General features: G+C 42.8%; 1 protein-coding gene across 11 annotated transcripts in view; it reads right to left on the bottom strand.

Annotated features, from left to right (window-relative positions):
• Nucleotides 1–23,931, bottom strand: part of pik3cd (phosphatidylinositol-4,5-bisphosphate 3-kinase, catalytic subunit delta) — a 216,924-nt gene that overhangs the window by 54,408 nt on the left and 138,585 nt on the right. For all 11 annotated transcript variants that reach the window (XM_048561566.2, XM_048561564.2, XM_048561562.2 and 8 more), the window contains 3 exons: nt 23,010–23,189; nt 19,806–19,961; nt 11,263–11,352 (listed from right to left, as the gene is read on the bottom strand). In XM_048561566.2, the coding sequence (XP_048417523.1) occupies nt 11,263–11,352; nt 19,806–19,961; nt 23,010–23,189 (426 nt within the window). The remainder of the gene's footprint in view (nt 1–11,262; nt 11,353–19,805; nt 19,962–23,009; nt 23,190–23,931) is intronic.

Consider the following 23,931-nt stretch of genomic DNA (forward strand, 5'->3'; position numbering starts at 1 on the left):
GACTACTCCACACTCCTGCTTACCCCGATAGCCTTTCATCTTCTAACTGGGCCCTGCAAAGAGTTAAGGGCTCTGATTCCATTGTCTTTTGTAAAAGAGAGTTCCAAAGACCCATGGCCCCATAAGAAAGGGGTTCTCCATATTTTGGTCTTAAATGGGCAATTCTTAATTTTTGTTCTAATTTGTCCTGCAAGACAAAACATTGTCTCCACATGAGGCCCCTCAGAATTTCCCATGTATCAATCAAGTCGTCTCTTGGTTTTCCAAATTCCAGTGGATGCAGGCTTCTGAGGAAGGGTCACCGGACCCGAAACATTAACTCTGTTTTCTCCTCCACAGATGCTGCCAGACCTGCAGGGCTTTTCCAGCAACTTTGTTTTGGTGTTCCTGATTTACAGCTTTCACAGTTCTTTTGGCTTTTATTCATTGAGGAGAAGTACTAGAACTCTATCACTATCTTAGGAACTACATTTACAGCACTTGCCAACTTCAGGAAAAGGGACAGCGTACCTGTGCTACCATCGTCCAACCATCACCTTCAAAACTCCCTCCTTCCATCAATGATGGGCAGGCTGTACCAACTATAAGATGCACTGCAGCAACTCACTGAGGCTCCTTTGGCAGCACCTCTCAGACACATAAACCTTGTGAAGGACAAGGGCAGCAGACACATGGGTAAACCAGCACCTGCATGTTCCTCTGCAAGCCACTCACCGGCTCCTTTTAGAACATGTTGAAATTCATTCATTATCCATTGGACAATATAGATTCAGACAGTACAGAAACAGACTCTTCAGTCCAACCAGTCCATGCGGAACATAATCTCAAACTAAGCTAATTCCACCTCCTTGCTCCGGCCCACAGCCTCCAAATCTTTCCTGTTCATCTAAGAGTGCCTTTTAAAGGTAGTAATTGTACTACGTCCCCTATTTCATCAGGAGGTTGATTCCACATGCAAACCACCCTCTGCGTAAAAATGTTGCCCCTCGCGTCTTTATAAAATCTTTCTCCTCTCCCTAACCTTGAAATCCTATCTGGAAACTCTTTCTCTAACAGCACTGCAGCTGTAGTTACACCCCATGAAGGTTAGTGGTTCAAGAAGCTAGCCTTCTCCAGGGCAGTGGGAGATGGATGATAAATGTTAGCCCAGCCAACAATGCTCACATCCCAAGAGTGAATAATTTTTTAAAAAGGCAGGGTATTCGGTCAATTTGCCGAACAGCAGGAGTCTATGTGAACTGCTTAAGGCATCTCCACTCTCAAAACACGACACGTCCTATTTCATGTTATTCAATTCTGCAATCTGATCAATGTTTGTACCTTCCTCCCGTCGACGTCAATATACAAGACTACTCCCACAGCGAATTAAAAGATGAGTGAGAACAAGACTGGGTCAACTTTTGTGAGACCACTTGTGAAGGTTTTGGATGGTGACTGCAAAATATGATTTGCTTTGGAGACCAAAACAACAATCCAGCATTTCTAAGAACTCTCAAAGAGTAAGTGGTTCAAGATTTGAGGGTGAACCACTGCCAGAGCATTCTCTTGGAAGATTAGATAAATGCTAAGCACTCTTTTTTCCACATAGAGGCTGGTGTGTTAGCTATGATGTTTAAAAATAATTAAATCATGAGGAAAACACAAAGGTTGACATAAGGGTCTCAATATGGTTTTTTTTGGCTTGTTTCATTGGTAGAAATTATTTGACTGCTTGTGTATGTAAACGGCCATCCCAGAAGGAGAAAGATTTATAGCCATTCGAGGCATCCGATCTGTGCTGGCTGCAAAGGAGCCAATGAGGTTAATCCTACCTCCCATTATTTGATCCATATACTGTAGGTTTCCCCACCTTAAGTACATATCCAAGTGCATTTTGAATATGTTGAGGGTTACTGCCTTTAGAGCTTTTTCAGGCAGTGAACTCCAGAGATCTCTTACCCCCAGGGGAATAAGTTACCCCTTTAGCCACCTCCAATCCTTTTACCAATCCTGCGCTCCTGGTTATTAATCTTAGTGACAGTGGAAAGAGATCCTTCCTATCCACTCAGGGTTAAAATTCTCCATTCCTAGCTGGATGCTCAAAACCTCCACCTGTCCTGTTTCTCAACATCCGATGCTCAAAAAGCGGCATGAGTCAGAAGGAGAACACTGATCCCCCCCAGCTAACTAAGCTCCGATCGATGTAATGACGTGCTCAAGCTGAGAAATCATGGTCATCCAGTCTCATCGAGTCATATCATAGCGTCATACAGCACAGAAACAAACTCTTTGGAGCAACCAATCCATACTGAACGTAATCCCAAACTTAACTAGTCCCACCTGCCCGCCCCAGACCATCTGACTCGCATACTTATCTAAATGCCTTTTAAATGTCGTAACCGTGCCTGCATCCCTGACTTCCTCTGGTAGTTCATTCCAGACATGAACCATCCTCTGTGTAAAAAGTTTGCCCCCACATCTCTGTGAAACCCTCTCTCACCATTCACCTTAAAAACGTGCCCCTTAGTCTTGAAATTCCCCATTGTGGGAAAAGACAGCTACCATCACATCTATCTATTCCTCTCATTATTATTTAAACTTCTATCAGGTTGCCTTTCAACCCCTTGCACTCCAGCAAAAAAAAAGTCCAAGTCTATCTATTCTTCATAACTCAAACCTTCCATTCCCAGCAGCATCCTGGCAAATCTCTTCTGAACCCTCTCCAGCTTAATAATATCCTTCCTATAACTGGGGACACAGTATTCCACAAAAAGCCTCACCAATGTCCTGTACAACCTCAACATGACTTCCCAACTCTTCTACTCAAAGGACTCAGAATGAGGGCAAGCATGCTAAATGCCTTTTTAACTACCCTCTCTTCTTTGAAGTATGTACCCAAACCTGAGATCCCTCTGTTCTACAAGATTACCTGAGGCCCCAACATTAATTGTATGAGTCATGCCTTTGTTTGTTGTACCAAAATGCAATACATCTGGACAGGAGTCACTTACATCAAATACCCAATGCTGCAGTGACAAACACAGACCATAATCTGTCAGAAATAACAAAGTGTGGAGCTGGATGAACACAGCAGGCCGAGCAGCATCTTAGGAGCAGGAAAGCTGATGTTTTGGGCCTAGACCCTTCATCTAGGCCAGAAACGTCAGCTTTCCTGCTCCTAAGATGCTGCTCGGCCTGCTGTGTTCATCCAGCTCTGCACTTTGTTATCTCGGATTCTCCAGCATCTGCAGTTCCCATCATCTCTTATAGGATTTCAGCCAAGGTCATCTGTCCCAATCTCAAATAAGACTGATTGTTCCTGGAAAAGTAATACACCCTGGACACACAAAAGAAAATGAATAAAATTATCCAGAAATCACTATGTTCGGTAGTGTTTGACAAGATTTAATAGAATTATCATAGGGGACTCTCCTGTCAGGGGCATTGACAGGCAATTCTGTGGCAGTGAGTGTAAATTTAGGATGGTTTATCGCTTTCCTGGTGCTAGGATTAAGGATGTTTCTAAACATTTCAAGCATATTGTTAAAGGAGACATTGAGAAGCCAGAAATTACTGTACATATTGGTCAGAACTACATTTTTAGGGAAAAGATTAAAGCAGTACAGAGTGGATTTAATAGGCTAGGTTGAAGATTAAAAAATAAAACCTTAAAACAAGTAATTTCCGATTACTTCCAATGTCAAACTCAAACAAGGGAAGGAACAAAAGGTTAAAAGAGATAAATCAATGGCTGAAGAGCTGGGATATTGTTTGAGGATTCAGGTTTTTGGACAATTAGAATGTGAATTGAAAAGACCTGGTCAAAAAAGATGGATCTAACCTACAGTGAAAAAGGGAACAATACCTTAGCAGGGAGGTTTGCTCATTCTATTAAGGGAGACTTTATATTGATAGAGAAGGCAAGGGGAGGAACTCTAAGTAGCAGTATAAATGGAAGGATTGATGGAGTAGGTTCTGAATGTCAGGAGAACACATCGATTAGGAAAGAAAGACAAGAGACCGTCAGAGTATGTCGTAACTCTGAAGAACTAAAGTGCATGTATGTCAATGTATGGGCTCTTACAAGTAAGGCTAATGAACTCAGAGCATGTTTAGGAACATGGGATTGGGACCTCATAGCTATGACAGAAACTTGGCTGAGACATAGATGAGACTGGCAGCTATATCCCTCCAAAATTTTCCAGGTATAGGAAGGATGGAAAAAGAGGCAAGTAAGGAGAGGTGGTGGCATTTTTGATTAAGGAACACGTTACTGCTGTAATGAGGGAAAATGTTTCTGAAAAATTGTCCAGTGAAAACATATGGGTAGAATTTACAAATAAGAAAGGACGATCACTTTGATGGGATTGTACCAAAGCCCTCCCAATAGTAAGAGAGAAATTGAGAAACAAATGTGTAGGGAGATATTAGACATATGTAAGCATAATAAAGTTGTCATAATGGGGGGTTTTGATTTCCAAATATTGACTGGGGCTACTGTAGTGTTAAAAGCTTGGATGGCGAAAAATTTGACAAATGTGCTCAAGAAAATTTTCTTTATCAACACGTGGATGCTCCTACTAGAGAAGGATACTAGATCTTCTTTTGGGCATGAGGCAGGACAGGTGCCTGAGCTAGAAGTGGGGGACCACTCTGAGTCTAGCCATCATAATTCTATTAATATCAAAATGTTTATGGAAGAGGATAAGCCTTCCACAGAAGTTAAAGTTTTTAATTGGAGCAAGGCAAATTTTAATGGTATGAGACCAGAACTTTCAAAAGTTGATTGGAGTAGATTGTTCGCAGGTACAAGGTCATCTGACAAGTGGGAGGCATTCAAGGGCGTGATGACGAGAGTTCAGAGGCATTATGTTCCTGTTAGAGTGAGGGGTAAGACTGGTGAGATTAAGGAACAATGGATGAACAACAAGACATTGAGGTCCTAGTCAAGAATAAACAAGATTTTTGTTAGATAATGGCAACTTGGTTCAATTGAATCTCTTAATCAACATAAAGAGTGTCAGGGCATTGTTAAGAGAGAAATCAGGAATGCAAAGAGGGGATATGTGATAGCATTGGTAGACAAGGTTAAGGTTAATCCAAAGAGATTCTACAAATACATTAGAGCTACAGGGTAACTACAGGGAGGGTAGGCTCTCTTAAAGATCAAGGAGGTTGTCTTTGTGTTGAATTCCAGGAGATGGGAGAGATACTAAATGAATATTTTGCATCAGTTTTTACTGTGGGGAAAGAAATGGAGTCTAGAGAATGCAGAGAAACAAACTTTGATATTTTCAAAACAGTTCATATTATAGAAGAGAAAGTTCTAGAGGTCTTAGAAAATATAATCGTGGATTAATCTCCAGGACCTGATCTACTGTATCACAGAATGTTGTGGGAAGGGAGGAAATCATGAAATCTCTTGCTGAAATATTTGCATCATCAATAACTGTAGGTGAGGTGCATGATGACTGGTGGGTGGCTGATGTTGGGCCTTTGTTTAAGAAAGGTTATAAGGAGAAAGTGGGGAACTATAGACCTGTGAGTCTGACTTTGATTGTGGGTAAATTGCTGGAAGTGATGATAAAAGATAGGATTTATGGACAGTTATAAAGGCAAATTCAACTAGGGATAGTCAGCAGGGTTTTGTGTGAGGAAATTCATGTCTCACAAACTTTATTGAATTTTTTGAGGAAGTTACCAAAAAGGTTGATGATGGCAGAGCAGTAGACGTTGTTTATTTGGTTTTTAGTAAAGCCTTTGACAAGGTAGACTAATTAGTAAAGTTAGGTCACATGGGATTCAGGGTGAGCTTGCCAATTGGATACATGATTGGCCTAATGGCAAAAAACAGACAGTAATGCTGGAGGTTAAAATCGTATCAGAGATAATGGGAACTGCAGAGCTGGAGAATCTGAGATAACAAAGTGTGGAGCTGGATGAACACAGCAGACCAAGCAGCATCTTAGGAGCACAAAAGCTGGTGTTTTGGGTCTAGACCCTTCATCAGAAATTTTCTGATGAAGGGTCTAGGCCCAAAACATCAGCTTTTGTGCTCTTAAGATGCTGCTTGGCCTGCTGTGTTCATCCAGCTCTGCACTTTGTTATCTTGGTAATGCTGGAGGTAGGAGGAACTGCAGATGCTGGAGAATATGAAATAACGAGCTGTAGAGCTGGATGAACACAGCAGGCCAAGCAGCAAGAGAGGAGCAGGAAGGATCTAGGCCCGAAATGCCAGCTCTCCTCCTCCTCTGATACTGCTTGGCCTGCTGTGTTCATCCAGCTCTACACCTCGTTATCTCAGTAGTGCTGGAGGGTTGCTTTTTGGACAGGGGGCCAGTAACCAGCGATGTTCCACAGGGATCAGTTCTGGGTTCTCTTTTTTTTGTGATTTATATAAATGATTTGGATGAGAACATAGAAGGCATGGTTTGTAAGGTTGTGGATGACACCAAAATTGGTGGCATAGTAGACAGGGAGTAAGGTTTTCTAAGATTACAAAGGGATCTTGATCAAATGGGTCAATGGGCTGAAAGTGGCAAATGGAGTCCAATCTGGATAAATGTGAGGTATTTCATTTTGGTACAACAAACAAGGGTAGGGCTTACACAATTAATGGTAGGGCCTTGGGTAGTTTTGTAGAGCAGAGGGACCTGGGAGTGCAGGTACATAATTCTTTAAAGTCTGCATCACATATAGACGGGATGGTTAAAAAGGCATTTGGCACGCTTGCCTTCATTACTCCGTCCTTTGAGTATATGACTTGGGACATTATGTTGAGGTTGGACGGGACATTGGTGAGGTTTCTTCTGGAATACTGTGTCCAGTTCTGGTTGTCTAGCTCCTCGAAGGATATTATTAAGCTGGAGAGGGTTCAGAAGAGATTGACCAGGACGTTGTAAGGTTTGTAAGGTTTGAGTAACAAAAAAAGGTTGCATAGGCTGGGACATTTTTCACTGGAGCATAGGAGATTGAAAGGTAACCTGAAAGATGTTTATAAAATAATGAGGGACATAGATAGAGATGATGATAGTTGTCTTTTTCCTAGAATAAGGAATTTCAAGATATGGGGGGCACACTTTTAAGGTGAGAGGAGAAAGATTTAAAAAAGACATAAGGGGAAAATATTTAACACAGAGTGGTTCATGTGTGGAATGAGCTTCCTGAGGAAGTGGTAGATGTGGGTACAATTACAATGTTTAAAAGACATCTGGATAAGTACTTGTATAGGAGAGATTTAGAGGGATATGGGACAGGAGCAAGCAGGTGGGACTAGCTTAGTTTGAGATTATGTTTGGCATGGACTGGTTGGACTGAAGGGTCCATCTCTGTGCTGTAAGGTTCAATCATTCTACACATATCAGGATATTACATTCCTCCCCGAGAAATGAAACAAATAAACTCAAATGATAGTTGCAAGAAAGTAACCACAGTGCTGCATGAACTGCAGTGAGTGGGAGTGCTTTAGAAGATTATTTAAAAAAAAACATTTTATTGCTTAAAGTGCGGCCGGAGGAAAGGGTTGTAGGAGTTAAAATATTTCCCAAATGTCAGCTATTTGATATTTAACACGGCTGCACTTCTAAGGTTCGTTTCTGTGCCAGATTTTTCGAAAAATCTTGCACATGGGAACTGCTACATTGAAATTGTCATGAAGTACACTGAGGGCTCAGCTGTTAGTCAGCAAATATCTGACTGGCTACAAACTATAGCCAGAAAGTATCACAACAGAATAGCCTTGTGACAGAAACAAAAAAAAACGAGCAATTAAATCGATCAATTTTGAAATTGCAAATCCTGAAGTGGAAAGTACCATTCTCTAACTAGTTGCTTTGAAAAATACCTCCCTCGATGATCCCAGACTTGGAAAGCCAACAGATGTGCAAGGTGCATCTTAAAAATTATACATTTAAAATGATCAAGGTGTGAAACATGCTGTAAATAATTATGAGCCTTGTTAGTTCTAGTAACATAGAGAAATAAATGTGAACCTTTCTCAATGGCTCCACTCCCTTGGTCAGATCAATCCCCTCATCTTCTCTTAGAATCTACACCTAATGAAACAAAGCAGGATGTATGTTCCTCGATGACTCATTTTCTAAATTTTGTCACAAAGACCTTCTCAGGCCTGGAGGGGAATGCTCTCCTTGCAAGCTTAGCTTGAGTTCCAAGCATCTTGGGTTCACGCCACACATTCCTGAACCCTTCCACCCACTTCCTGTGTTGCTAATCGCACTCTACTCGGCAACCTGGCTTGCTCCTCATTCTTCCCAATGAAACAGCCACATGGAATGGGACAGGGCACTCCAACAGCAGAATGATCTGATGGATCTCTCTGTGGATAGCAATATTGTGAAGAGGCCGGATTTCCAGATCCATGAGGCCTGTCCTTTGCATGTGCCTGGAAAATGCTGTTCCTGCTGAACTCATTCATCTCACAAATCACTAACTTTGACAAAGATTCCACACGTTTACAATACGAAGAAACTTAGATATATCGCCCATGCTTTGGAAAGCATTTGGCCATTCGATTAAATTTGATTCTTTTGAGTGTAAACTGAAGCCTAACTCTCGCTCTGAAATTAACCAAAGATCTGCAGATGCTGAAGATCAAAAACAAATAGATCGATTGCTAGAGAAACTCAGTGCGTCTGGCAGCATCTGTGGAGAGAGAAACAGAGTTAATGTTTTGAGTTCAGTGGCCCTTCTCTCTCTACAGATGCGGCCAGAGCCACAGAGTTTCTCCAGTACATTTTGTTTGGATGAAAGCAGGCACCTCATTGTCTGGCAGTCAGGAGCTGTGCCAGCTGGTTTGAGCGAATGCCATCCTTGGTAGTATGGGCCAAAACTCTTCCTGCAATGTTTTGACGTTACCATGGAAAAGACAGTCCTTATTCACACTGGCACACAAAGGTTGAGGTAAGTGGGCCAGGGAAGATTGCACGCCTGTGATACAGTTCCCTCTCACTGCTCCAGTTGGGCAGTGCTCTAATTCGAGACATTCAAGTGGAAAATCTGCTCCATTATAATTTTGAATACTTTACATCAGAATAAGGTGACATCCACAAATTAATTGAATTATTTGCACACTTCTCAAAACCATCGCCATCTCAAATTTCAATGAATACATTTCACAAATTACATAAGGTACAGTTTTTGGGTCAATCAAAATGCCATTTTTTCTTCCATCATTTTTTGCGCTGCTTCCAAATGATCAAACTACGAACAAATTTTGCACCTTGTTCGAGATTTTGCATTTTGTACGAAGCTTCAGCCCCAACACATGCCACTCCAACCCTGCTTTAGAATTTAAAAGAGGTTCAGTGTAAACTCTCGTTTTAACCTCAGAGTCAGGGATTGATTGTGAGTTGCCAGGAAATTGCAGGTCATTCTCGGGGATGTCGCTGCAGAATTCTTTCCCACAAAGGGCTGTCGAGGCGGGGTTGTTCAGTATATTCACTTCACCTGATGAAGGAGCAGCGCTCTGAAAGCTTGTGATTTCAAATAAGCCTGTTGGACCATGACCTGGTGTTGTGTGACTTCTGACACTGATTTTTAATCAGTGGGGGGATTGAGGGTTATGGGGAAAAGGCAGGTAAGTAGAAAGGAGGATCATCAGATCAGCCACAATCTCATTGAATGGAAGAGCAGACTCGATGGGCTGAGTGGCCCACTTCTGCTTCTATGTCTCATGGTCTAATGCTGAGGAAAAATGTCATTGCAGCGTTGCAACAAGCTTTTGTAACACTTACCTGTTTTTTCTTTTGAAATTATAAAAACATTGGAAACTGAGCATCAAGGATATCCCAGTCAAGGAGTGATGGGCTGAATATCCCCAATCCATCAGAGCTGGGTTTGGACAGAAGACCAGGGGAAGAGTTGGGAAGTAATCCCTCTTTTAGACTTCCCGAAGTGTTCCTGCCTCTGAGAGTTCTTGCCAGAGGTGGGATCAACATGGCAGAAGACAATCCCTGGGCAATGGCGGACAATTGATTAGACCCAACAATGGGCCATTTGGAGGAATAATGACAATGTCTTCAGATCTTCCCATCAGCCAACAGGCTCCTTGCTGAAGTCAGACACTGGCAACGGGACAGGGAGAGGGAGGGCAATTATTTTTTTTAAAATACCTGCTTTCAATGACCCTAGCTAGGGTCTGCTGGGACATAACAGCCACATAGCTTTGGCCACAGATCTTACTGTGTACGTGTGGGGCTTGGGCGGGGCGGGGGGGCGGTGTTCTGTTCCTCCCTGATGGCCCGAAAACTGTTGTCACGCACGACTCTCAATTGTTCACCACGGTGCAGAGCGCCTTCCGCCCTGTGTTCACACTGAGACCCCCTCCTAGCTGCCCACCTGCCACCTTCAGCACCCTCCAGGTGAGGGTGCCGGGTTGGGGTTCACTTCAGGCTGATTCAGTGGGTAACTTGCCATTGTTGACTGGATGGAGCTTCCCGAGGACATTTCCCAACTCTGGGAAGCGTGTGAGGGCATCCTTCCACTTCCAGGACACAGGCCGGAGTCAGCATCGTGGCACAACCAGGAAATTTCAGCCCAAGCAGCCTGCCCCCTCTCCCAGTTGGTGTGGGAAGGCGATAAACCCTGGGCATTGCTACATCAAGAGGCCAATGGCAGAAGCAAAAGTGATCCCACCTCCAGAAACTGGCAACAGAGTTAGCAAAATGTGTGCGCACTGACAAGTCTCAATGAAAAAAGAAGCTGTTTTGCACTGGCAGTTTTTGCACCACATCACTTCTTGTTTTTTGAGGTTGAATTACAAGATTTTTTTCTGAAACAAACAGCTTAAAATGCCTTGATTGTTCAAAACAACACCTGACAGTTAGCTAATCTCTTTCCGATCTTTGAAAAACAACAGACGATGACAAGCCAGCTTCTTGCAAACTGGGACAGGCACACAGCTGAATGGCTCCCCCTTCCCTTTCACTCACGCAAGGGCCAAACTCCCCCTTGCAACTCACAACCACAAAAGTTTGAAATTTTACTACCGAGAAATCATGCTTCTAAGAAGAAATACTTGCTTCAGGAGGACTGAACACAAAACCTCTACACTTCCTGTGCTTTTATCTGAAATTTGCAAAAAAGCTTGCAACACTAATGTGGATTTGTGGTTGAGGTCATATGACTAGCAATCTATATATATTAATCAGTTAATGCAGTAAATAATTTGGGAAGTTCACAGCAAGGGTGGGCAGCAGCCACGGGGGTTGGGGGGGGGGGGGGGGGGGGGAATTGTGCTGGTGAGAATGAGAAGAGGGTACCAACCTTCATTCCCTCATCTGCGTTTACTTTGCTCCCTGAAATTAACGTGATCGTAAACGGTTTCTCCAAATTCCACAGACTGGTTCCAAATTGCTGCAGGAAGCAAGAAAGTACATCAATTTCTGCACAAGGTGCCAACTGCTGCATTTCTGAGGAGCAGAATGAGGAAGGCAGACTGCAAATGATCAAGGTAGACAGAGTTACTTATTCAGTGTGTTATGAAATACTTATTCAAAAACTGCATACTTTCTCTGGGATGACTAACAATAAAGAGATGCAATAACTCTACACATTGTCTCTCTGTTAGATTAATCTACTAATCAGGTGTTGAATTATATTCAGGTGATGGGCATTATTAGGTCTGATCAATGTTTCCATGGACCTACTGTAGCGAATTGTTTGGTTGGCGGTGCAGGACATACAATGTGTATCTTCGTTTGCTAAAGATTCTAAGTTAGCAGAGGTGACAGTCTTCCATCCTCTATCACTGCCGACTGTGACACTGGAAAACTGAGACAGAAATGAGGAAATGTTCAACAGGCTTGACAGGATCTGTGCAGAGACTGACAGAGCGGATGTTTCAGGTTGACGAGCTTCCCTATCAGAAAGATAGCGATTGTTAAATTCTATGGGCCAAAGAAGGTACCAAATGAAGCCTCAACAACAATCCCCCAACCCACTCCTCCAAAGGGTTCTACCCTCCAACATACATGGGAAATTTTAACTGCATTTTGACATTACCCACTAATTGCCCCAACTTTCCTGCCTACCTCAGCAGTGACAACAAAATGTTGAAACCACGTAAACTGTTGAAGAACTTACACTTTGACAGGAATGGTGCAAGGGTGTGAAAATGTTTTCCATCCTTTTCCCCATTTCATCGCAATGGCATTTAATTTTGCAAAACTTTTATTTAAAATACAGGGCGCAACTCTTAGTAGTTCTAATCAAAATCAATCTTTCTCTACCAATCTTAGACATAGAATCATGCCGCATGGAAACAAAACCTTCAGTCGAACCAGTCCATGTCGAGCATAATCTCAAATTAAACTAGTCCCACCTGCCTGCTCCCAGCTAATATGCCTCCACCTTTCCTATTCATGTACTTATCCAAATGTCTTTTAAATATTGTAATTGTACCTGTGTCCACCACTTCCTCAGGAGGCTCGTTCCACACATGAACCACCCTCGGGGTAAATAAATTGGCCCTCATTATCTTTTCTAAATCTCTGTCCTCTCATCTTAAAATGTACCCCCTAGTCTTGAAATGACCCATCCTGGGGAAAAGACAACTCCCATTGACTCTATCTACACCCCTCACTATTTTATAAACTTCTATCAGGTCACCTCTCAACCTCCTATGCTCCAGTGAAAAAATTTCCAGCCTATCCAGCCCTTCTTCAAAACTCTGACCTTCAATACCTGCTAACATCCTGGTAAATCTCTTCTGAATCCTCTCCAGCTTAATAATATCCTTTCTATAACTGGACACAGAATTCCAGAAGAGGCCTCACCAGTGTCCTGTACAACCTCAACATGACGTCCCAACTCCTATACTCAAAGGATTCTTTTGAAAAATAAAAGCATTTTGTTTTATCACTGAATCTACTCTTTGTGTTTGAGGGCTCCTGTGACAAACTTAATAAATGTATACAGCATGTTCAAAAGGAAAAGAGTGCACAGAGCAGCACTAAATTGTAAAATGGAATATTTATACTGAATCAGGGTGCTTGTTAATCAGGGTTTGATGTTAGATTTTTGACACTTAAACAAATCACTCTCAATTTTGAAACACTTAAGAGTCAGTCTATTTTTTCTCTTGCTCTGCCAAATTTAAAGAAAGAATTTAAAGTCATAGTTCTCTCTCACGGTGAAATTGACTAGTGCAGAACAGATTGTTAATTACATATCACCTCCAGGCATCTGACTGTGGTTTGATTTATTATTGTCACATGTACCTAAGCACAGTGAATAGTTTTGTTTTGTGTGTAGTATAGGCAGACAATATCATACAAAGATCATAGAGTGATAGAACAGTTGAGGAATACAAAGTTACAGCTGCAGAGAAGGTGCAAAAAGAATGAGATCAATATTGGATTTGAAATTTGAGAGGTCTATTCAGAAGTCTAATAACAACGGGCAAGAAGCTGTGCTTAAGCCTGTTGGTATGTGTGTTTAAGCTTTTGTGTCTTCTGTCTGATGGAAGGGGTTGGAATGGATTATTACTGGGGTGGGAGGGGTCTTTGCTAATGTTGACTGACTTTCTGAGGCAGGGATAAGTATAGATGGAGTCAATTGATGGAAAGTTGGCTTGTGTGATGGTCTGGGCTATGTTCATAACTCCCTGTAGTTCCATCATGGACATATTTAATTGTGGGAATTATTTAACTCCTCTTCCCTTTTCTGGAAAGAATCCACACCCATTATAATAACATAGATTGTCAGATATTGGCAAAGTCCAGCTTTCCACCTTCCTAGTCAGGAAAGGCAGATGAAAATGCAAAACTGTTCTTTCTGCTAAGGGAGAAAGGAACATGCAGGGTAGGGAAGGTCAAATTCAGCAGGGTCATTTGGAGTTAGAGCTGAGTTCAAACTGGGCGCCAAATTTGCAATTTCAAGCTTCTTAAATGCAGAAGTCACAAACTCATGAGCATACACAGTGCTCTTGAAATGTGGAAATGGTCTTTATAGGGGTCACAATCTCAAGTTCTTTAAGTCCACTGTTCTTTGAAAAACAAACAGCCTTAAGTTATTAAACTAAATAAAAATTCCCATATACTCTATGACTTTGAGCTACAGGCCATCTGATGTAGGCTATATCATGATCAAATTGTTCCATATTTTTAAGACTTCCAGTGCTTATCTCAGTAGGAGATTCAAATTCATGGTGTGATTAACACTTTTAAGAGGCTATTAAAGGATTATTTGTCTTTTAGGTAGTAACTAAATAGAAACTTGTTTTTATAACTGACTGAATATATTGATGAGAGTTAACAGCTCTGCAAGGATTTCATGAACATGAGTTGTTTTTTCTCTCTCAAGTGTGAATAGGTGAGAGCTAAGTTAGATTGCTGGAGGATTATAAATTTGTTCTTTATTGTTTCAAATCTCCTGAAGTTTGCCCACGATAGATCATGGGTGAGCAGCAATTGTGTTAAAAGCAAAGTACTGCAGATGCTGGAAGGAGCAGAACAGTCCTGAAGAAGAGTCACACCAGAACTAAAACGTTAACTCTGTTTCTCGCTCTACAGATGCAGCCAGACCTGCTGAGTTTCTCCAGCATTCTCTGTGAATGGTTATGGTAATGGCATTGGCAATATGAGGGCTCATGAGGGAAGGAGGAGGCATGAAGGGTCAGATTGGGTCTGAGGGACCATGGAATATTGGCGAGGGCATGATGGGGTGTGAGGGCTGAATATTTTCTAAACCAAATGCAACACTGTCTGACAGAATGGTGGTGGTCACTCTGACCAGCCCACCTTGGTGCTCATCCAGCCCTATGGTTACCTGGGCTCAGATTTTGGGGCTGATGAGGCTCAACACAATGGGGTTCCCACATTAGGGGTGAAATTTGGGTTTCACTGGGCCCTTAAATCAAAGGTGAGTCAGCTGAGTTGCGATTTCCCTAACTTGGTGTTGAAAATACGTCCCTATTGTCTTTCTATGTAACATTGTGAAAGGAGCTCTATTTCCCAGAACTTTGTTGCTTAGCATGAGTTTTGTCATTTTGTATGTCTTTGATCTGTGGTGCTAATGCTGCAGTGTGTTTGTGTATCAATTGTGTTGCTCCTCATCAGTTGCAACTTGCTGGGTCATTTCTCCTGTGCTTCTCTCCTTTGCACTTGGCTGCTGTTCTCTTTTGTTGTTGTCATAACACACAAAATGTTTCTGACACTGGAAGTCTGAAATCCATTCACTTCACGTGGTCTTCCTTCATGCTTTTAATACTTTGGAAGCTCGTGGGCCTCCCCTGGACCACCAGAGCTAGGGATGGCCTAAGTAGAAATGGCATCAAGTCATAATGTGGGTATTAGTCAGCCAGGCAGGCTCAGCTTAGTGAGATCAGCAACCCTCCTCATACAGGATTGTATCACACATTCACCATCGCTTTCTTGAGGGTAAATGGAAGGGGCAATAAACATTGACCTTGCCAGTGCTACTCACACCCCACGAATGAATAAAACAAAATGCTGTTCCCATTCTATCTGGGAGGTCACAGAGTACACAGCATGTGATGTATTCCACTTGGAGTTTTGTGAAACTACAAGCAGATCCAACAGCAGAGCTTTGTCATGTTTTCAGCTGGTTTTCAACCTGTGAATAATGGTGATATTGTAATGCTGAATTTTTTTAGAGAAGAAAGCACAAGGGAAGTGACATTAAAGCAAATGTCTTTGAAGGGCCAATAAAATCACGTTGGAATTCTCGTCCTTGTTGCTTCCTAGAGTTTGTGCCTGTAGCATGCGTACACACACACACACACACACGGACACGGACACATGTACAGACGCACAGACACATGCATGCAAAAACACACACATATACACAACACGCAGGCACAGACACAGGCAGACAGAAACACACGCGCGCACAGATACACAGAGATACACGCACAACATACTCACAAACACACAAGAAGTGCTGAGGACAAGGAAAAAGAGCAAACAACATCTTTGCAAGATTCTGTATTAAAAGTATGAACCAAAAGACACCAGAAGCTTTACTGTTTTTGTCTCAGTGTTAAATATTTTCATTTACTTCAGGGTGATGTTCATTTCTGCTCATCCCATTTGCCCCCCTACTCAAGCTTCTTCCTTCCCATGTCTCTCCCCTGACAGGGGGACAACACTACAGAAGCTGATCTACCTCCCCAGTCTGCACGTTCTGCCAGAGTTCACATGCAAACCCCAACACTGAGGGATTCCATTTCTGGCAACACTGCAGTCAAATCCACTTATGTTCATAAACAATATCCAGAAACGCAGATGTCAAACATAATTAGCACAGACACCAACCATTCGCCCATCCTCCCCCTGAAGTTACCTTTCACTGGGGCCCTAAAGATAACTCTTGTTCACCTCCACCTCTGGTTCAAACTGAGGTACATTAACGCAGCATATGACCATGTGAATTAGGAAGCCATTTGATCCCTCAAACTCGTTCTGCCACTTAATGAGATTGTAGCTGATCTGATGGCAATCACAACTCTACCTTTCTGTCCACCCCTGTAATGCTTGATTCCTTTGTCCATCAATTATCTGTCTAAGAAAAGCAAAGTGCTGTTGATCTGAAATACAAACAGAAAGCACTGGTGAAACGCAGCAGGTCTGGTAGCATCGCTAGACAGAGAACGGGAGTTAAATTCTGATGGAGAGTCATCCTGAACTTGCTTTCTCTCGTCACAGATGCTGCCAGACCTGCTGATATATTAAAATGTAAATATCTGCCTAACTTAGCCTTGAACATGTTCAATGACGCAGCCTCCACACTTCGCTGGGGGAGAGAATTTCACATTCTAGTGATGGTCTTCATTATATGTGAACTCCGTAATTTCTAAGCTGGGTCTGGTTCTAAGTCTCTCCCACAAGGCAAAATGTCCTTTCACCATTTGCTCTGGTAGTCTCCCCAGGGTCTATAATATTTCAATAATATCACCTCCAATTCTTCTAAGCTCCAATGTCTACAGGACCAACCTCTCCTCATTCATTAGCTCATTCCCTCCAGAATCAGATGAGTGAAGTTTCTCTGAACTATTCTCATGTATGGACCAAGAGTAGAATGCGCATTATTTCTTTAGCTTTAATGGGAAAGTATTGACTTGTTTTTGTGACAAAGGGTCAGACAGAACACTGACAGAAAAGGAAGACAGTGTCAGGTTTAATGTCGAGTCATCAACGACATTAGTGATAGTGTACCCCAAATCTATCGCCAATACAGCCAGTGCTCCTGTTACTCTTTGAAGGCAGAACCAAGTGTGAGACATCACAAGTAAATTATACTCACGGAAGCACCTGATCTCTTTTAGTTTATGATATTTAAGCAATCTTGCAGCAGAATTTTCTTTTATTACTGTATTTCTGATTAGAATCTCAAACACTATTAACCACACACAGTATATTGAATGCATTTACCACTGTCTATTTATAACTGTGAACACTTCAGGATTTCTGGTCTTGTGTATTAGTGCAGCGTAGCTTCATTCTGTAAAGTCCCCAAAAGCACTAAACTCTGCCTTAAACTTCAGGTGACAGTGGCAACTACAGCAAGAGATTTCCTGCAGCGTTGGCTTGTTTACCACAGTGAAACCTTTCTCTTCTATGATAATGAGATAACAAGGTGTAGAGCTGGATGAACACAGCAGGCCAAGCAGCATCAGAGGAGCAGGAAGGCTAACGTTTTGGGCCTAGACCCTTCTTCAGAGAGGAAACAAAAAAATCTTTCTCCTATTCTCCTTTCTCCTCTTTACAAGGTTTTCCAAAACTTCACAACACTGCAATCAAATCTTGTATTCTCCTATTTTGTTTTTCCCTGATAATCTGTTGTGACATTACCTAAGAACCAAATTTGTAGCATTTTACATGTTCTAACTTGCATGAGCAATTCAGGAAATAGGTCCGATGCAAAGTCTAAGCAAACTCAATGACAACGGGTCAAAAACAAGGTGACACTTGTCCCACTGGATTAACACTGTTTTGTTTCAGTGCAGAAAAGGACTGGAAGGTCTGGGCTATGGGGAGAGGCGGGATAGACTGGGACCTTTGTTCTTGGAGCATTGGTGGTTGAGGGGTGACCTTATAGAAGTTTACAAAATCATAAAGGGCATAGAGAAGGTGAAGAGCAAAGATCTTTCTCCCAGGGCAGGGCAATTCAAAACTAGAGGGCATACGTTTCAGGTGAGAGAGGGGAAAGATTTAAAACGGACCTGAGGGGCGATATTTTCGCACAGAGGGTGGTGCGTGCATGGAATGAGCTGCCAGAGGACGTGGTAGAAGCTGGTACAATTATAACATTTAAAAGGCATTTGGACAGGTAGAGGAAAGGAAGGGTTGAGGGGGATATGGGCCAAACTCAGGCAAATGAGACTAATTCAGTTTAAAGAAGCTGGTTGGTCATGGACAAGTTGGGCCAGAAGCCCTGTCTCCATGCTGTTTGACTTGAAATCTGCTGAATTTGAATGAGTTATATCAGTTAAATAGTCATGGCAAGTATTAAACAACATCCACCAGTTATAAAATATGGCGCCAGAATTCTTGGACAAATAATTTCGAGACAGCCTGGCATTAAGCTATTGGAAAGTGAAACTACATGGGAAATCAGAACAAGTTGGCTAACTGTAATGAGGAAATTTGCTCACCTGGAACGGGGAGTGCAGCATGGCCTGGTTGGGTTGAATGTCTGTGTAAATGTCTTTTTATGTCCATTCAAAAAAGAGAGAGATTTCCCGAGTCAATCCACCAGCTTCACTGGGACATCACAACTTACCCTGGAACTAAATGTTGACTAATTTTCAACAGGAAAGGTTTAAGTTCAATTGGATTGGGGTAAAGCCCAAACTTTCAATTTAAAGGGTGTCAGGCATCCATTTCTGAGATGGATTTATCATCCTGCTCAGTGCAGTTAAGAAGCTGGTTTGCTCTTGAGGTTCCAGATAAGAGCAACTTGCAGGGTCAATGGCTAAGCCTTATATACTTCACCACATCTTAATGCAGCTTCTCCACCAGTTCATTTACCGTGGCCTATCTAACACTAACATTGTTTTATCAGAGTCACATCTTGGTGGCAGCCTGAGGCTGGGCCGAATGTTCTCCAATGCAGTAGATGTGTTAACGTGTTCCCATACAGCACTCCTCCCACAGTACCTCAGACATTAAGTCAAAAGATCCAGGCTTTACAGCAAGTGAAGGATCCTGTGCTATGTCCAATGACTCTCAAGCCCCCTTAGAACATCCTGAGCTGCTTTACAACCAACAAGCTGCTTGTGAAATACTATTTGGATAAATCTAGTGGATCTCAAAGATCAAACGATAAGTAGTGTGAATACAAGGAAGCCACACTTGCAGTGAGAAGAGTCTGATAGCTCAGATAGCTGGATGGATGGTTTGTGATGCAAAGTCATGCCAGCAGTGTGGGCTCAATTCCTGCGCCTCCTGGGGTTGCTGAGGCCTCCTTTACAAGCTTTCCCCCTGTCTGAGGCTTGGTGACCCTCAGATTAAGCCACCACCTGCTGTTTCTAGTGAGAGCAGCCCCTATGGGTTTAGGGGGACGTTTACATTCACTTGTAGTGAGCCACATTTATACCTCCTTGTGACATAGCTGACAGCCACACTACTGGAACAATGGGGAGACAGGAATAAATTTAAAATCTGTTTCAGCTACAGAGCATAAAAGTAAGTAATTGGATTACTGATCAGACATTTCACCAAGTATAATTTTCTCCAGGCCATTGCGGTGGTGTGCTGTATTCAGAATCTAATTATGTTGGGTAATCAAATTCACCCACAACGCATTAGACAGCTGCAACGGGGACATACAAATGGACTTCTTACCTTTTTAATTGGAAGTGGTGGTGGTTTGGAGTGGGGGCGGCTCTTTGTAACTTGTCCCAGGCTGCTGAACTGTTCATCCTGGCAGGATTTGATTGTGGAATAATGGACCATTGTCAAGTGTGGAGTCAGGTTGCTGGACATACAATTACAGATATACTGGAGAAAGAAAAACGCAACGCATACTTGGTGTTAGTTAAGCACTTTGATGAAATTTGCCCTTGCAGTTATGGAACTTGGCAAAGTCACAAATCAAACAATTGTACCTTTTAAGGCTTGATATTGTAGCTCATCGTAACAACAACTGTTTCTCAGAACAGCTTAGACTGACAGCACATTGATGGATGTATCACAGATTCCCTACAGTGTGGAAAGTGGCCATTCGGCCTGTTGAGTCCGCACTCTCCGAAGAGCATTCCACCCAGATTCCTCCCCACTCCCATCCCTGTAACCCTGCATTTCCCATGGATAACCCACACATCCCTGATCACTATGGGACATTTTAGCGTGGCCAATCCAGTAACCTGCGTATCTTTGACTGCGGGAGGAAACCAGAGCACCTGAAGGAAACCCACACAGACACGGGGAGAATGTGCAAACTCCACACAGACAGTCGCCCAAGGCTGGAATTGAACCTGGGTCCCTGGTGCTGTGAGATGGCAGTGCTAAGCCCTGACCCACCATGCCACCCTCTCTTACAGAAGATCTCTCCTCTGTGTGCCCTATAATTTCTGATACCAGCAGCAACTGACATTCAGAACACACAATGTGCCAGGCAATAATCATCTCCAATGAGGGAGAAACTAAGCTTCTCCTCTTGACACCTGCTGGGATTGGAATAGTGAGATGCTTGTTTGTGATCAGGGTAGACTCGATTGGCCTTTTTTCTGTCCTGTAGACCTTACGACTCTATAATGTTCAATGGACTTACCATCACTGAAACCCCATTATCAACATCCCAGGGTTTCAGCTTTGACCTGAAACTTAGCTGAGCTGCTCACATAAAGAGAAATGGCCAGAAGGGCAGGTCAGGGTTGGTGCTTCTGTGGGATGCAACTCACCTCCTGACTCTCCACAGCCTCTCCACCATCCACAAGGCTCAGGTCAGGAGTGTGGAAGATTACTCCCCACTAGCCTGGATGGGTGCAGCTCCAACAACACATGAGAAAATCGACAATATCCGGGACAAAGCTGCCCTGAAACATGTTGCTGGGTCAAACCTTCTCCTTCTCTAACCGTGCTCTGGCTGCAACTGTATTCCACGGACTACAGTGGCTCAAGAAAACAGTTCACTGTCAGCTTCTTGCAGGACAGCAATAAATAGTGACCTCACTGACAATGTCGCTTAACTGGAGTAAATATTTAAAAATTGAGTAATTTTTATTTATGTATTCAAATAGTTAGAAATTAAATATTTCAATTAATATATCTTGGGAGAAATGCTCGCTTGGCAGGCTAAGCAGTCAGGGGAGATTATACATGCATTTCTTTAAGATATTTCAAATTGATCGGTAATACCCAATTTAAAACTTGTTTAAGGGAGACAAGAAGTTAAGGCTTTCTGTCTTGCACTTACCAAGCCTAGGATGCAGGGAACAAACATGAAAAAAGGGAACACCAGTTTACACAGATAGTGAAAAACTGGACCATTGTTGTGGTGGAGATGTAACAGGAACAATTAGCTGTCAATCTTCATTCCCAAATCCTGCAGCCCTCTGCCAGTCAGAATCTACCTGCCTGGTGTATTTCCATGCCAATGATGGTCCAATCAATAAGCACCCTCTTCTCATGCTCTATAAGTTTGTGTCCCGTTGTCAAGCCAGTAAGTTGTATCCTAGTCCCGAGGAGAGGAAGTTGAAAGGCTTCCTGTCTCCTTTTATCAATTTCAATATTAGCCAAAATAATGAGAAATCACCCCAAAGCACAGCTCTCCAATCCATCCACTGCTCTTCCAACACAAAACGTTTGTAATTTTTATCTCCTGTCTGCTACGAGGCAGATTGTTTGTGTGATGTGGACCATAGAGACCCCCATGATTGTCACTGACACTGTTTCCTGATTACTCTGGAATGCCTCAAACCCACTGTCTAGATGAAACAGCACAATACAACATTACAAAATAATGGTTCAGATTAGAATGGAGGAAAACTGACTGAGGCAAGTCTTGTACCCTTTTCCTTGAGCTGGATCCATCTGTTCGAACAACTTGCCTGCACCATTCATAAGTGCATACCAACTGCCAATATATGTTGTGCATTCCCGATCTTATTTTGAGGTTTGAGACATGAAAACTTTTTTTTTTTTTACAGGCTATACAAAGCAGCTATAACATTTAACAGCATGGGAAGTGAGAAATAGTCGTGGTAGTTGGCCATGTGGTCTTGTTCCACCATTTGATAAGATCATGGTTGATCTGATTATAATCGGAACTTCATTTTGCAGCCTGCACCAGCATCCTACCATAGCTCCCAACTCCCTTGTCAATCACCCTTCATTACTTTGCAACCACTCTCTTTGTAAGAGCAGTTTGCACAAGTCAGCTCTGAATACAACCCATGATGCCATGTCCAGGGAGGAGAAATTCAGAAGACCCTCTAAAGGATAGTCCTCCTCAGCAGGATCTTAAACGTAAGACACTGCATTCTGAAACTGTGTCCCCTTCCTCCGCATTCAAACACGTGAGGAAATATGCTCTAAGCCTCCGTTCTTCTTTAGTGCAACTTCGCGAGTCCACCCACCATGAGATGTTAAGGCTGAAGCTGTGTAAAGCCACGTGCTTCCTCCAATAGACCTGGGCTTGTAGATTCACTGGGGTTGGAACAAAGACTCAGAGCCTCTTGAAGCAAACACTGGCATTTATCATAGGATCCCCACAACGTGGAAGCAGCCTATTGAGGCCACACCGACCCTCTGAAGAGCATCCCACCCAGACTCTCACACCCCCAGCCCATCCCTCTAACCTTGCATTTTCCACGGCTAGTCCACCCACCCTGAACATCTTCAGACTGTGGGAGGATACTGGAGCACCCGGAGGAAACCCATGCAGACACAGAGAGCATGTGCAAACTCCACGCAGACAGTCACCCGCATCCCTGATGCTGTGAGACAGCAGTGTTAACCACTGAACTAAAATGTGATCTGTCATCTAAACAAAGTACCTGTAAAAAAAATGGCACACAGGAAGACAAAAGAAGTGAAGCAGTTCACCTTGAAGCGGCTGAGGGGGTAGTTTCCGTAGATGTAATCTTCCGTCCCGTTCACCTGGAGCGTGTAATCGTCCGCATTATCAACCACTTTATGCCGGAAAACTGTTGCTTTCTTCTTCACAGCTAATTTCATGAGGAGTGCAGGAGGCGCCTGGGAGGAAATCTGGAAGCTGAAACTTTCCTAATGTCGGAGGGAAAGAAAAGGCATCAATTAGCTGAAGACAACCAAACCATTCAAAAGCTCTTTCCACAGAGAATGATGAGACTGTAGGATTGGTTCAGAGAAGACCTGGTTTAAGTGAATATCCTAGATACATTGAAAAGGAGAAGCTGGATTACCAAGTGTAGCAGAAGGGAAGAGGGTTATGTCAGTATAATTCCATGAGGAAATACAGGACAAGGCTCAAATTGAGCATTAACCTTGTACAGACTGTTTAGGCAGAATGGTTTGGTTTCTAATCTGCATTTGTTTTTATTCATTCACTGGCAAAGGGTATTTTTCGCAGAACAAAGACTCAATTACCAAACATAACTTCCTCAAGTTGATGATGAACACATGTGGTGTAGATGCACACACAATGCTGTTTGGGAGGGAATTCCAGGATTTTGACCCAGCAACACTGAAGGAATCGCGATATATTTCCAAGACAGGATGGTAAATAGCTTGGAAGGGAATTTGCAGATGATGGTATTCTCGTGTGATGGTGGTGATCAGGGGTCTGGAAGGTGCTTTCTAAGGAGTCTTGGTGAATGCCTGTCGCATGTCTTGTACACGGTACATGCTACTGTGCGTGAGTGTTGGTGTTGGTCCCAAACTAAACTAGTCCCACCTGCCTGCATTTGGCCCATACCCCTCCAACCCTTTCCTATTCACGTACTTATCCAAATGTCTTTTAAATGACGCCTCTGTACCCGCACCCACC

Source organism: Stegostoma tigrinum, chromosome 28 (genome assembly GCF_030684315.1).
Source record: "Stegostoma tigrinum isolate sSteTig4 chromosome 28, sSteTig4.hap1, whole genome shotgun sequence".
Classification (NCBI taxonomy): Eukaryota; Metazoa; Chordata; class Chondrichthyes; order Orectolobiformes; family Stegostomatidae; genus Stegostoma; species Stegostoma tigrinum.